This window comes from Miniopterus natalensis, chromosome 8 (assembly GCF_054644295.1).
Source record: "Miniopterus natalensis isolate mMinNat1 chromosome 8, mMinNat1.hap1, whole genome shotgun sequence".
Lineage (NCBI taxonomy): Eukaryota > Metazoa > Chordata > Mammalia > Chiroptera > Miniopteridae > Miniopterus > Miniopterus natalensis.
Window position 1 is genome coordinate 48,821,853 of NC_142088.1, and position 15,648 is coordinate 48,837,500.

Genomic DNA, 15,648 nt, shown 5'->3' on the forward strand with positions numbered 1-15,648 from the left:
GGATATCGTTCTTATAGGGTTTTAGATTTGCTCCCATTAAACACAAATGTTTCTTCAGTAAGTTTAGTTTGAAAAATAATTTAAAAATTCAAAGTGATCTATTAGTTGTAATAAAATATGACCAGGTCTGGTATCACCCTTCTATCAAGTTACTGGAAATAAAACATGCATTTTATAAACTTCCAAAAAATGTGCTGTGTTTTATTTCCTTTATATTTTTTTACTCAGGAACAAAGAACACATTAATGATCACAATATAAGTAAGTCTTTAAATACTTAATTCATTTCATCATGTAGCTACACAGTAAAAATTAAAACCCTGTATATTATTTTTAAAAACCTAAAGTGTTTAAATAGTTCTACCACTGTTTTTCACTAGGCAACAAATGTCTTAGGTTTTGTATTAACTTAAATGTTTATGCTGTCTGCTATTCTGTATTATAGGTTTATTAAAAAAGAACATCACATAGAGCATAAATAATTTAAAAGTTTTAATGAAAACAAATGAAAAAACCCTACAAATATTTGAAATCACCAAATTCAACAGCTCTAACTAGAATTCCAAGCAATAAGCTTAGACAGTTGAAGCAAACATAAATTATGGTCATGCACACTGTAAACATGAATACAATCAACTGCAGTTTAATCTTTTAAAAGATAATAAAGGAAAGTAACAATATAAGTTTAGAAAAATTCAAATAGCTGTGATTTTTCAATAGATGATCTTGAACTAAGTTTGCAATCAAGTATTTATAGTATTAGAAAGCCCAAATCATCACATAGAACTTGATATGTCTGTTTTCAAATCCGTCTTAAGTCTTCTCATTAAAGTGTGAATTAAGATGCCGGAGGAAATCTCCCCTGGAAGTACCTGATGGTGGGAAAACTGTTTGACAGAATTCACATACTTGAGATATATTCAGTTCTGAGCCTTTGCGACTTAGTACCGATGATAAATCACTGCCTTGATTAGGAGAGGGCTTCCAAATGGGCTGCAGGAAACAAAGAAAAACATCTCCTGTTATTTGTAGTTAAAATAAATTTTCATTGAATTTCAAATTCAAATTTTTTGAATGGGTTACGTGCATACATATGAGATTCCCTAATAAGTTACCTTTCAATAGAGTTAGCGTGAGACATGACTCAATTCTCTTCTTCATAAGGGGTATAACTAACCTTTGATTAAGAATCACTTAAAGTACACATACATGCACTTTATCATCACATATTTAAAAATCTTCAAACTTTAAACACCAGCATATTTTAATACTCGTATCACAAAGGCAGTTTTGGAACAACAGTGAATAATTGAGAATTTAAAAATTAAATTCTGTCTTTCCTATTTTACAACAGAAACCTTAAGGTATAGGGCCTTTATTAAGACATAGAACACTAGATGTGAGAGGTATATACTTGCACTGTGACGAAGAGCAATTCAAATTGCACTATTTATAAGCAAATACACAATGAACAAATCATACACAAATGTTTTTTCGACTTTCGAAAAGATTTTTTCTTTGTAAGTACCAAACAAATTCCACTGATCATGTTTTTTAAAAACCACAAATATTTAAATTAATCATTTAACAAAATCTAATATTGGATTCATTTTTTTGATTTCTTATTTTGCTCCTGTTACATAGTGCATAGTCTGGCCTTCTTTATTCCTTTTTGCGGCTGAATGAAGTGAAACCTGTTAATGGTTACCTAATTAAAGAATTATAGAAAATCATAATTCAACAAAACTACCTCCATTTATAAGCAGCATATAAATACCCTTAAATAACTGAATTTATTCTTTAAAAAACAAACAAACAATAACCTAGAAAGGCAAGGAAAAGCATTTAGTTCCAAAGTAGGTGCTCAATAAATACTTGTTGACTGGAATATCTTATTTTCCTAAAGTGCTGCAAGCCACATTATTTTTTACACATGCTTTCTTACTTTGCATAGGTAAATTACTGTGACATAGCTAAATTCTGATAGTTTGAGGAAAATCACCTCAAAAAGTCAATTTAAAGAGTTACCTTTATGCTCCTATTACTACTATGTTTTTAAAGTAACAGCCTAGTCCAAAACCTCATACAGTGTTAGTTTTCATTCCCTTAACCAATCTCTTTCATTCTAGTTAACCAATCATTTACAAAAACAGTATATGTATCACTAATTGAAGCATCTGGATTTTGTGACATCACTGTCTTCTTACAAACATTTAACTGGACAGCTGTGTACACTTGGTGTAGATATACAGGGCCTAAGTACCAGGATACATTCAGACATCAGAAGAGAGGGCGTATAACAACACTGACTCAATTCCTTTTGTGAAAAGTGGTAATTTTATCACATAAAATAGTAGTATTTAAAATATGCATTTTGAAATTTCAGATAAAATAATGTCTGGAAAAATCTTCTTGATAATAAAAAGTAGTAATTTTGAGTATATAAGCAAATATCTAGTTAAGTAGATTTAAATTTTACTGCTTGCAGTTTAAACACAAAGTGAAATTATTATGTACCACCCTAATGGGAAATTGATTTAGATATAAATATAAAAGTTATGTTAAAATAATTATTATTAAGATCTATAAAATAATATGAAGCAGACTTAGAAGCAATTTAGCTTCTAAATTTGGTGAGCCAATCTTCTGCCAATTTATCTTCAAAGTCTGTCTTTATCTTTCTCTGGTAGGGGCTATTAATTAAGATTTGATCTCTTCATGGAACTCAGCTGGGGCCCCAATGACTGACTCAGCAAAAGTAGGAAGAAAAGAAAGTCACAAGCAAAAATAAGCAGATATATTTTAGACTTTGTAATGATAGCAGAATGTATAAAAAAGTGTTCAGTAGTAATGATTAATATGTAACCACAATTTCACTCCTCTTTGTTATTTCAACTCAAGAATTTTGTATTTATCATACTAGCTTTATTAATACAAATAAAATAGGACAATATTTTTAAAAACCCATTTTAAGAAATATTCTTTCAATCCTAAACTGTAACATGGCCTTCAAAACAAACTAATTTTGCTTTTCCTGCCAAAATAACAATTATCTAACCTTAGGCCCTGTGTCTTGTGACAGCTCAACACCAATTCTCCTGCATTTTTTAAGCTGAATACTTTTCCATCAAGTTGTAATCACATACCAGCTGTTTCCCTGCTCTAGCATAGAAAGCAAATGCACAATGCAGGGTGCCATCTACTGAAACATGAATGTACAGACTGACTAGTAAAAGAACAAGCAAGAGATATAATGGAGAAAAAAAGTAATAAGCATTAGAACTGATGTACTTCACAGCTCCACAGGAATTCTACTTGCAATAAATGAAATTGTTTAATTTGCTTCATTTAGTAGTAACTATCACTGAGACTATAATGTGAAATAAGGTACAATGTAGAACATAAGTGAGTTTATAATTAAAGCTTATTGTCAGAGATGCCTACTTTTCCTAACTACTAAAATATACCTCAGCTTGGCTACTGCGTCCTTTGTATGCTGATTTAAAAGTCTATATAGCCTATGAGAGTACTTATAAAGCCAAAGGGTATTCATCAAGTTGTTTAAGAAAAGAGAAATCAAACAAATATTTGCAAGTTATATAGACATTTACACTAATCTATTTTCATGAGTGTCTGTTTATTTTAACAATTATATATTTTCATTTGCCTTCAGGTATTAAAAAAATTTCTTTTAAACAGAAAGAATTATCCTGTGATAGCACCTGAATAAAAAAGGTGGTATGAGTGGATTGGGGGGCGTTAAGCAGTCTGCGAGCTTTAGGAACACTAAAGTATCTGATTAAAATCATATATACGCAGAGACTATTTAAAATATATTAGGCTGCATGTTCAGTGCCAGGTTAGAAACCAACCAAAACTAAACCCTACAGATCTACGTACTGTGTAACTGAGAATGTAACAGGAGCATTGGCTGAAAGACAGATTGCTTATTTTCATAAAGAGGAATATACAATGCAATTATTTACTTATGAAACATCATGGATTCTTGTAAAGATGAGTATGATCTACACAAACTTTTTAACAGAAAAATGCCATTTGTTTCACAGTATGACATTTAATAGATAATCCTGTTATAACACTGATGCTGAGCAAAAGAGCTCTGAAAAAGGGACAAAGAAAGTGGCACACGCTAGATATGCATAAGGCTTACATGCATTTTAACATGTGCCTTAAGTTTCAGGGTACTTTATAACAGAGCTTTATGATATTTACCTCTTATACTTTCCTGTCATTTATTATAGAGCTTCGATTTTTTATTGAGAGCTTAAATATGGCTAGTCATTAGTTTAAAAGGATGTCTGATAACCTGAAAGAGATGCATATCTGTCTGGCAAAATGTGTGTTCACACATAATATATTTGTTAATGCAAAACAGTTACCTGCTGTGGTCCTCGGATAGCTTTTCCCGGGGAATCAAGTGAAGGACAAGGTGCATCAGAGAGTTTCTGAAGTGGGAATGTATTTACATACAATGCATTATGGTCTCCAGGTGGCAAACACGGAGCTCTATCCAGAGTCGTCCTGATACAAGTGTTTACAAGATTTGAGGATTTTGTATTGTCAGTTGTTTTAAGGTTTTGTATATCTGAAGTTATAGGGTCAATTCCCTGAATTCCAAAAAAAGTTTCTTCTGTTTTAGCAAAGTTTCCCGGGTCGTCTCTGATTTCCATATTGAATTCATCCTGGCACACAGCCTCAGATGCGGCAGGACGGAGGATGTTGGGTCTTTCTGGAGTGCTGTGTAAGAAAGCAGAGTCACTGTCCACAGGTGGAAACTTGACATTGAATTTAGAAAGTGATTCAAAAGAGGTGTCCTCCTCATCTCGGCCCAGTCCTCTTGGTGTGACAGATGTGATGCAGAGTGCACTTCTATTTATATCATCTTTAGCCTGAGGCTTAAACAGCACTTCTTGTTTATCTGCTTTATCCGTACACTGTATAGGCACCGAGCACTGTGTTTCTGCAAGGAAAAGAACACGAAAGAAAAAGTCACATTCCAATCGTACTTAACAATATGAATGTTCAATTAGCTTTGGGCACATGAGTATTATTTTTTTCTATTGGTTTTTATAGCAACTGAAGACAACTGGAATTTTTTACATTTGCTATCATCTTACACAGAAATATTAGCATTCTCCAGCGAGTGAGCGGAACATAGCTTATTAGCTGCAGTTTAACTGATTTGTCTTTTCCCAGGTCTTTTGCTGTAAGCTTTGCATCTTGTTCACAGTTCTACTGCTCTACACTTAAAAAAAACCACCCAGGAAAATATTTGCTTGTAGTGTATACATTTAAACATTTTGTCAGGAAGAGAACCTACAACTGTGAGCTTGTTTATTAGACAAATAAGTTGTTAAAAGGGAAAATCCTTTATATATATAAGTATGCATTATAAATGTATATATATAATATATATATATATATTTCTTACAGGTTAAGAATCTATATGAATTAGGTAATTTATTTTCCCTAATATCACTGTGTGACAAAGCATACCACCAATCAATACAGCCGCTGTCTGCTCTCAGTAACCTGTGAGAGGTGGTGGTGCTGGGGGTGGGAGGGAGAAGCGAGCAGGGGCAAAAGGATAAAATTGTGGGATGCGTGCTCAGCAAATTATATGTGAATACATAACTCTCTCATCTCATAGATGTAAAAAAGGCCTCTGTAGACAATAGGCAGACACCAGGTAGACAGACACAAGGGCTCTGTAGCTCATTTATCTAGAAGTTACTTGTCCAACAAGTTCAGCTCTCTAGGACATAGGCAAAGCTAAAAAGTAAGTAAACAGCTTCTCAGGAGTCAGAATCAGAGCCTTAAGCTCCACAGATACACGAATTTTGCTCCTATTCTCATTTAAGATTTACTCTAACAAGCTTGATGATGTTTCCCTAACTCATAGCTGGTTAGAAGCAGCAAATTAAAAGGTATGGATATGAGTTGTTGAAGGCAGATATACGTATCAACAAGAACTGAAGTCAGGGGAGGGGACAGGAAAAACAATAAAAACAGATATAAGAACTCAGAAAATAGTGCAGTCTTGTTTAGGGTCAGCAGGGGCTCCATTTCTCAATGAAAAAAACAAAAAACAAAATAAAACCAAAAAACCCCAAACCAAAACAAAAAACAACAATCAAAGCACTCTCCATGTTGATGATCCTGAGACATTAGAAAAAGCTCAATTATGCTCTACAATGTTACTTCAAGAAGACAGTGAAGTTGGAAGTTGATAATGTGTGTATTTTCATTAAATGGACAAATGGTAAAAATTAAAAACGACTACCATTTTAACACGGTAATTATCAACAAAGTTGTACATTCACAAATGGAAAATTGACCAATGCAGATGGTGTAAGCAGCAAGAGCACCTTGCACAGTGTCTGTCCAGGTTAGTAGGCACTTAACAAATGTCAGTTCCTTTCCCTTCCTCTTAGGGTCTTTGCAGGCTCGTGCTACATTACGTTCCAAAACAATATTTTCTGCTTAGACATGACTGTAGCACAATGCAACCAACCTCTTTGGTTCCCTGTGTTATATACCTTCTGCCTTCAGTACAAACCACCTTCTCTGATTGGATTATTACAATAGCCTTCAAACTGCTTCCGTGCCTCTAATTTTATCTCCTATTTAATCCACTTTCTACATACTGCCCCCCCTTCGTATTTCTAAAGTACAAATCAGGTCTAGCTACCTTCCTAATAAAACCTCTTCATGGATCTCCATGGCCCTCAGCCCGTCGCCTCTCCATTTTATTTGCACTATACCTGTTTCACCTCTTACCCCAGCTACGGTGGACTTCAGTAGAGTGCTCCAAAAGAGCTCTCGTTTCTGGGTTTTTGCACATGCCGTGCAGACTGCCTGGTGTCCTCTCCTAGCACCTTTTGCCTAACTCTTATTTGTTCTTCATTCCTTGGCTTAAACATTAATTTATGTGGATGGCATGGTTTAGGCATGGCTCTTGGGTGCTCTGCAGACTAAACACTCTGCACTGCATCTGCAGGCATACCTTTCTTACTTGATGCTTAAAGTAGGCTTCTGAGGGCTCTACCCTGTGTTTTGTTTTCCACTTACTCCTCACCCAGAGCCTGGAATTAGTATACCCTCAATAAGAGCATTCTGCACGAGTTTGTATGCTCTTCCCCACAGAGCTGGGTATAATAATCTACATTTACTAGATAATCTGGGACTGGGAGTGGTACAGTAATTGAGGCCAAGTTCAACTGTTTAGCAACATTTCTTTGTCTGCTGAGGTTCTTAAAGTCCATCAACTGTCAAGTAGTCATTTTCCTAGTAGTAAATTTAAGAGTGGCAGGAAATTCTAGGAAACAGTGCTTTCTTTGTAGATTACACTTGCTAATTGCAAATAACAAATCAGGAGAACCAACTGTTGAGGCACCCAAATACTGTAACACCTGAGAAGGAAGAAACACTTATCAAAATGATTGTCACAAGAAGAGTCTGCTGCTGCTGATAATGGCAACATTAATAGTGCTTCTATGTGCTATGCACTATTATAGTCATTGTATGTACACCAATTCATTTAATACTCAAAATAATCACGTGGTAGGTACTATATTATCCCCACTTTACCAATGAGGAAAGGAGGCATGGAGGGGTAATTCCAAGGCTGCTTGGCTAATGGATGAGTGGTAGATCTGGCACTGGGACCCAGGTAGCCTAACTCTAGAGCCTGTGCTCTGGACCATTATGCCAAGTTGAACATCCACAAAATGACAGAAATGTGCTGTGAATTTCTTTTCCAGTAGCTGACCTATCCTCCCTGTGAACAAAACATGGAAAACCCAACACCTGTACTAAAGCAGATATTTTCTTTCAATATAGTTAGCTGGCATGCCTCGGCTACATTAAAAAATCTTCGGAATTAATCTGCTCAAACAATGAAAGATACTATCTACCAAACAAAAATTTTAACTTAACATTTTTAAGACTTTTAGAAATCCACACTTAGAAAACTTAAAACTCAAATGAGGTGCATGAAAGCACTTCTCATCCTAACAGTATACTGAGAAACATGATCAGGTGAGCAAATTGCTTTTCTATTTTGTTTATTTCAAGAAAACTTATTTTTGCAAGGGAAAAAATGTAAAAAATGTAAAATGAGAAATATTTTTAGATCTTTAAATTTTAAGTACAAGCTGTTCATTTAGACTACTTTACAGTTTCACTTGTATACTGACAAAAAAAAAGATCTAATGATTATTTGTGACCCTGTAATCCTATATTCTTTTCTGTTGATCTCCACTGAAATAGAACCCTCCTTTATACAAAACTGCTTTTTTTTGAAGCCATATTTGCTTAAACATACATTTTATCTTTATCCCTTCTCAAGGTTATTGCCATATGTGGAAGAAAAAAGAAAGTAATAAAAAGGAAATGTACAAATCTGCTAAAAGCAATTTTCATAAATTATGTTTATTTAAAAATAAAATTTTAACAAGAAACAGGGAAAATAATATTAAATGTAGTTTTTTTCCAGATGTATTATGCAAATCACATTTGAAATGGTTCCTTTATACTTTTTCAAGGTAGCATTTTATCCTTAAAAAACATGCCTAGGCATCTTTTTCTAAAATATTTCTTTCCCTTTTGGTTCTACTACTGTCAGCAGCCTAATATTTGATATTTTGGTTCCTGTTTGGACCCAGCAAAACTTCAGTGGAATCTGTAGCACAACAGATCTAAAACATTTCAAGAATAATATTACATTTATTATTTGTGACAGTTATTATAAAGCGCAAGAATAATGTTAGGAAGCAGCTTTAGTGGGGAAGAAATTGAAGTTAAACACTCAGTGTTCTAGTTGACAGATACATACTAGATTTAGACCTGTGCAATTTAAAAATGGTCAAAGTATTAAGCCATTGATAATGTGGTAAGGCCAACAAATATATCACCATTCCAATGTTTTGATAAGATGTTAATATTCAAAAAAGCATGTTTATGAATTCTAGGTACTACTATAGCTAATACATTTTAAGTAAAAATAATTCTTTCACTTAAGCAGTACTTAGTGTTTTTAGTTGGCACAGAAGATCAGTCTCTAAGGAAAATGACAAAAATTAAGATGGAAAAATTAGAGTTCTTTTTGGAGTGGTGGGAGGAAGGGAGGAGAAGCAATAAATTATGCCTATCTACAAAGATTATTTTGTTTTTCCAACACAACATGGTGTTCCTTTTTTGAAAATAAAATGGCGGTACCAAACAAAAAGTGAATTTACACTATAGAATGACTTTTATATAGCCTCCATATAAGAGCTCTAAGAAATGAAAAGTGATCTTTAATTAAAGGAGTGTCAGTCAGCACTGTTGCAACATCTTTCAGAGTGAAAACTGTAAATCACATCTCTTGGGAACTGCATGCAGAGTATCTTAAATCACAAGGGGAAAGGAGAATTTGTCGTAAGTGATCAGTTTACCTGCCTTTCGTTTACAGAAGGGCTTGGTAGCCTGGTTCAGTCCCCAGTACTTTGCTATTCATATGAACTACTGATGCAAACACCAGGAAGCTAGCCTGAGGTTTTAGGAAAGGGTGAAGTTTTTAAAAAAAACACTGCAGCACATGTGTAAAACAGATGTTCCTTTTAATTCATTTTTTTAATACTAAATTTGTACTTTGTGCCTCCAACAGAACTGGCCTCACAAAATGTGTAATGTTAATTCTCAAACCAAATTACAAGCATCTATCTATAGTGTTCAACTAACCTTCAGACAGAAGTTAAAAACAAACCTGATGTTACAATTTAACTCAGCTAATATATGGCAGTACAGCTTTAAGGTTGCTTACTAACACATGAATTAATGTTTTATAAGACCCCTGAATAGTAACTGAAAACTTTGAAAGATATAGCCTATATATATTTATATAGTCTTAAAAATTTATCTTTATTGTTGAAAGTATTACAGATATCCCTCTTCCCCCCTCCACCCCACATCTGCCCTCCCAGGCCTTCTCCACACTATTATCTGTGTCCATGGGTTATGAATATATACATATAAGTTCTTTGATTAATCTCTCTTTATTTGTACTTTTTCCAAGGTGAAACTTCTCATTAAGATGATTAGTAACTATGCCATTCAATTTAATCTATATGTACCATACACAATAAAGAGGGAAAAAGCCAATAAATTACATAAAGTTATACATTACAAAACTTAAACAGCACTCAGAAATATTTCCATAATCAAAAAGAAATGTCAACTAATAAAATTAATATTATCAACAATATTAATGTCACATTAAATCAAACCTTACCAGTTCCAGTGGCTGGGACATTAAGTTTGCTTAAGTGGTCTTTTTGAGCTTTTGCTAGCATGCATATTCTATGAAATTCTGCTTTCAGATCCCAGAAAGTCTTCTCTATATAACTCCTAAAATCAAATCAATATTTAAAAATGTAATGCTATTCCTTCAAATATACTTTAATTATAAATAAACTTACATAGCACCTTGTTATGTACCACAAAATAATTATGGAAAAATTAAAGTTAAAAAATGTTTTCAATTCCTACAAAATGTCCCCAAAAAACAATTCTAGTGTTTGGAGACTCAGGAACAAAGTAAGTGATAAATTAAAAGTTCTAATACATAAGTATAGGGCAGACTAGTATATCTACTTATTCATGTATCACAACTGTACTGACTGTCTCATTCTCATATTAGAAATTTCAATGTATTGACTTTTGTTCTCTGTAAGCATCTTAAGTAGAAGAAAACTAAATATTTCTCACTTTGATAAAGTTCACATTAAGAGCCATTCATCTAAAACAATGTGGCTATAATACTTGGTCTAGAAAGTCAACATAAAATATTAGTGCTTTAGAGAATAAGTTATATTAACTGTATAACTTATTTAGGTCATTTTCACATCGAGGAACCTTGGATTGGTCTCTTCTAGTTCTAAGAGGCTGCTATTTTCTTACAACTGCTAAAATTAAAAAATATGTAAATAAGAATATATTTCAATATTTATAATTTTTAGAGTTGGCAAAAAAAGATATAGAACTACCTTTCATGGGATAAAGGAATGCCAAGACTCCCTGGTGAAGTTTCTTTTTTAGGAGAAGAAACCTCTTGTCTTCTTTCCTTAAAGATACAAAATAATTACCAATTTAAATTGTTTCTAAACTCAAATGAGAATGGGTTAACAAAAACGCAATGAAAATTTATATTCCTCATTGAAAAATAAGTTTACATAGTTCACACACACATACGCACACACATATCTATAATGAATTATATATATTATATATAATAGATTATATATATAGAATAGATTTTTAAGAAAATGAGAATAAGGGAGAAAGGAAAATGAAGGTAGAAAAACAGGATGAAGACATAAAATATCTCTGTCTGGTAACTCCTTCAATTACTATTTCCAATACTGATCATTCAAGGAATTTCCTCAGATCCACCTATTGATCAAAACTGCTACTCTAATCACTAGTAGCACCTGAAATAACCAGAAAGTTTAGGGGGGAAAAATATGTGTGTGTGTGTGTGTATACATTTCTTTTCCATTATTGGCCTATACATTTAAATCAATGCCTTTGTATTTTGTTATAGGTTCTTTGCTGAGGAATGTAGCTGTATTAGAGGAAGAAACCAAGCAACAGCTCCTTAGCATTTCACATGTATTTTAAAGATAGTGCAATTATGTATTTAAGCTACTTTAACACAAGTTCTTGCCTTTCACTCCCACCCTGTGGTTTATAGTGGAATTACACTTATTCTGATATTTAAAAGTCAACATTGAAAGACATGTTATAATCTATTGTATGGTTTAAGATTAAAAAAAAAAATTTCAATCATAACTAGAAAACTTTGTGTACCCTATAAAGCTATAAATTGACAAATTCAAATATCTGAAGAAGTCCTAATATTATACAATCATAAATTAAAATTCAGCCAAAACAGTTAAGGTCTTAAATGAGTTCAGATTCAAACCAGTGGACATTTATAGTTAGTGACTTTTAAGATATTATTCAATTAAGGTCATTGTAGCTTATTTGTCATTTTTACTTCTTTGTTTCTTATCATCTGAGTATATCTCCCTTTAATCTTGCTTTTTGAAAAGTTCTTTCAGTTTCTTAGGAGTCTTATTAGTCCTTTAAGAAAAAGACTTGATTCCTGTTTGTTTTTCTTAAAATTAATATCTTCCCCAACTTATTTCAGTGTATTGCTCTACTTTTCCTGCTTTTTATAATATTCCTTTTACAGTTTTCCTAATATACATTCCTAAATACCAATGTTTGTTTAACATTTCTAAAATAGAAAATTACTTTTAGTAATTAGTAAAATAAAATCTTGGCAATCCAAACAGTTTGTGATTTTATATATTATGTAGTCAGATTGAGGAAAAATAAAGATCATTTACTGCTGCATACTTTTTGTCTGACAAACATTTTAGGACATGTTTTCTTCTGGATTTAAATTGTTTTATTGAGCCTCTAAAGCAGTCACATCAGAAGACATTTTCATATTCACAGTTTGTTTTTAAAAGCAGTAGACAAAATTTTTCTTTAGTGTGATGAGCAATTAGAATACTCAATGGCTTTTAGTGTGGCCTAGGAAGAAAGGCAACATTTTAAAGCTGGCCAACCATTTAGGGTGCTACACGTATGAATATAAACTTTTAAAAGACTGTATTATATTAAATCTATATCAACAAAATCAGAAGTAATATTAAGATAATAGAAACATTTGACAATATGTTAAATCATAATAAGTAAATCAAATGAAATGATTAATCACCCTTTAAAATTTACTACTAGAAATTCTCACTATGAAAAACAATTATTTCATTACGAGCTAGAAAGAATAAAAAAGAAGTACCCTGTAATCTTAGCCTAAAAATGAAGACAGTTACAGAAAGTGATAAAGAATATCCCAATTGTCAAAGTACTGATGATTTTGACATGAACTAGGAATGACTACTTCTGATGTTAAAGAGGCTTTAAAAGCTAAGGCAGTAAAGGCGGGGGAGGAGATGGAGGAAAAGGTTGGAAAAAAAATGGTAAGTCTTTGGCTTCTCAAATAATTAACTAATGTCAAATTATTTCTGTGATGTTTAGATTTGATTACCTGTATGGGTGAATTTATCTGGAAAGATTCTTTGGGTATACTGGCAGGGGGTTAAGGAAACACTAGTCACTCTTTGAGGAATTTCTACAAAGTATTTGTCTTCAGCTTTTTTGGGGTTCGAAATACAGCTCTGCTGACTGTTATTTTTGTCATTATTATAGAAGAAAGTATTACTGATTGTTCTAAGCAATGCACTGCAGCTTTTATGATTCACACCAAATACATCTGTTGATATATTTCAAATAATATTCTTAGGTCCCCAGCATCCCAAGAAAAAAAATTTAAAAAGGAACCTAAGATCTGGAAACAGCCCAAGTGCCCATCAGTAGATGAGTGGATAAAAAAGCTGTGGGACATTTACACTGTGGAATACTATGCAGCTGTAAAGAAGAAGAAGCTTGTACCCTTTGGGACAGTATGGATGGACCTGGAGAATGTTATGCTAAGTGAAATAAGCCAGGCAGCGAAAGAAAAATATTACATGATCTCGCTTATATGTGGAATCTAAAGAACTTAATAAACTGATGAACAGAATAGATTCAGTGACATGGAAGCATAAATGAGACTGATGAATGTCAGAGGGATGGAGGAGGGTGAGTGGGTGGAGGGGGAGAGTAACCAAAGAATTTATGTGCATATATACACAACCCAAGGACATGGACAATGGTGGGTAGAGGGACTGGGGAGGGGGAAGGAATGGGGTGGAACAGGTCACTGGGGAGAAAAAGGGACATCTGTAATATTTTGAACAATAATAAAATTAAAAAAAAAAAAAGGAACCTTTAGACATCATGTTAGTTCCAAAAAACAAAACAAAACAAAAAAACAAGTAGGGTTTATCTAGAATGGATATACCAGGTTAATGGTATTTTCCATTGACACAACTTTCTGAAAATAATCATTTAATTTTTCAAAGGATTTAGGATTAGTATAGTCAATGGCGACTCCAACACTTTTCCAGAAACTCCGACTTTCTTTTCAATGCTAAGTTATGTTAATGAAGATTTCTCAGTTTTTTGAGCATCTTGGAGAGTAAGTCAACATTAAAAGACATAACTTGTATTTTTCTCTCTACTCTCAAATATTATCCAGATGGACCCTGCACTGCAGGAAGTTGAAGTTATTGCAACTTCAAATAAGAAAGCAACAGAACTTCAAACATGTTTCAGGAGATCTTAAACATTAAATCATGCAACAAATAAATTTATCTTAAGGTACTAAAACTTAAAATACTTAACATTATAAACTGTTCCAAGTACTAGTTTGGAAACGCTGAACTTGTGGAATGATACTGAAATAAGAATTTTACATGTCGTACTTTCCATTTACACTTCCAGTACGGTGCTGGATAAATTGTTCAACTAAATTATTAAGATAAACCCATTTGAAGTGGTTGGAAGATACTGTAAAATAATTCTTTAAATTTCCATTTATGTGAATTGGGAGAATTTTGTTTTCGTATATGTAAATCAATTTACCCTTCTCATAGATGGGTATTCTATGTTCAAAGGCTATTTGAATAAGCAATAATATTTCAAACAAACAAACAAACAAACAAACAAACAAACAAACCCAAAGTGGTCAATATTTCATTAGGCTAAAGCCAGGTTTATTCTTAATGGAAAGGTAATGAAAAATATGTTTGTGTTGGAGTCCAGGTTCTATTAGATATCAACACATCTCCCCTGGCTGGGAACTTTGGTTAGAATGTCATCCTGATACACCAAGGTTGCAGGTTCAATAGCCCATCAGGGCACATACAAGACTCAACAAATGAATGCATAAATATATTGGACAACAAATCTCTATTTCTCTCTCTCTCCTTCTCTCTCTTTCTCTTTTTCTCTCTCCCCCTCTCCCTTCCCTTCTCTCTCTCAAATCAATAAATTAAAAAAAAAAAAAAAAATCAACATCTCAAAGAAAGACATGCATATTTTCCCTAATTTCTGCCTTTTAAAGTATTTGGTAGTAAAAGTGAAAGTATTTTATTCCTTTTATAAACCAATTTGAAAAACACAGAATGATTCATCATGGGCAAGATATGGATTCAACCTAATTGTCTATTGGTGGCTGAGTGAATAAAAAAATGTGATATATATAAAATGGGATATTATATATGCATACACATAAAGGAATATTTTAAGGTAAATATATCAACTTTAAAAATAAAGAAACCCTGTCATTTGAGAAAACAATGGATGAACCTAAGGAATATTATGCTATAAGAAATAAGCCAGGCACAGAAAGAGAAATACTGCATAATCTCACTCATATGTGAAATTTTAAAAAGCCAAACCCATAGAAGTAGACAACAGAATGGTGGTTGCCAGGGTTTGTGTGGTGGAGAAATGGGGACATGTTGGTCGAAGAGGAAAGATTTTCAGTTATATAGGATAAATAAGTCCTGAAGATCTAATGTACAGCATGGTGACTATAGTTAATACTACTATTCTATACTTGAATTTGCTAAGAGAGTAAATCTTAAATGTTTTCACCACAATAAAAAAGAAAGATAACTATATGAAG

General features: G+C 32.9%; 1 protein-coding gene across 5 annotated transcripts in view; it reads right to left on the bottom strand.

Annotated features, from left to right (window-relative positions):
• Positions 1 to 478: 478 nt before the first annotated feature.
• TANK (TRAF family member associated NFKB activator) overlaps positions 479 to 15,648 on the bottom strand; it is a 42,219-nt gene continuing 27,049 nt past the window's right edge. For all 5 annotated transcript variants that reach the window (XM_016196215.2, XM_016196142.2, XM_016196359.2 and 2 more), the window contains 4 exons: positions 11,048 to 11,124; positions 10,294 to 10,409; positions 4,400 to 4,980; positions 479 to 992 (listed from right to left, as the gene is read on the bottom strand). In XM_016196215.2, coding sequence (XP_016051701.2) covers positions 813 to 992; positions 4,400 to 4,980; positions 10,294 to 10,409; positions 11,048 to 11,124 — 954 coding nt within the window. In that variant the 3' untranslated portion in view covers positions 479 to 812. The remainder of the gene's footprint in view (positions 993 to 4,399; positions 4,981 to 10,293; positions 10,410 to 11,047; positions 11,125 to 15,648) is intronic.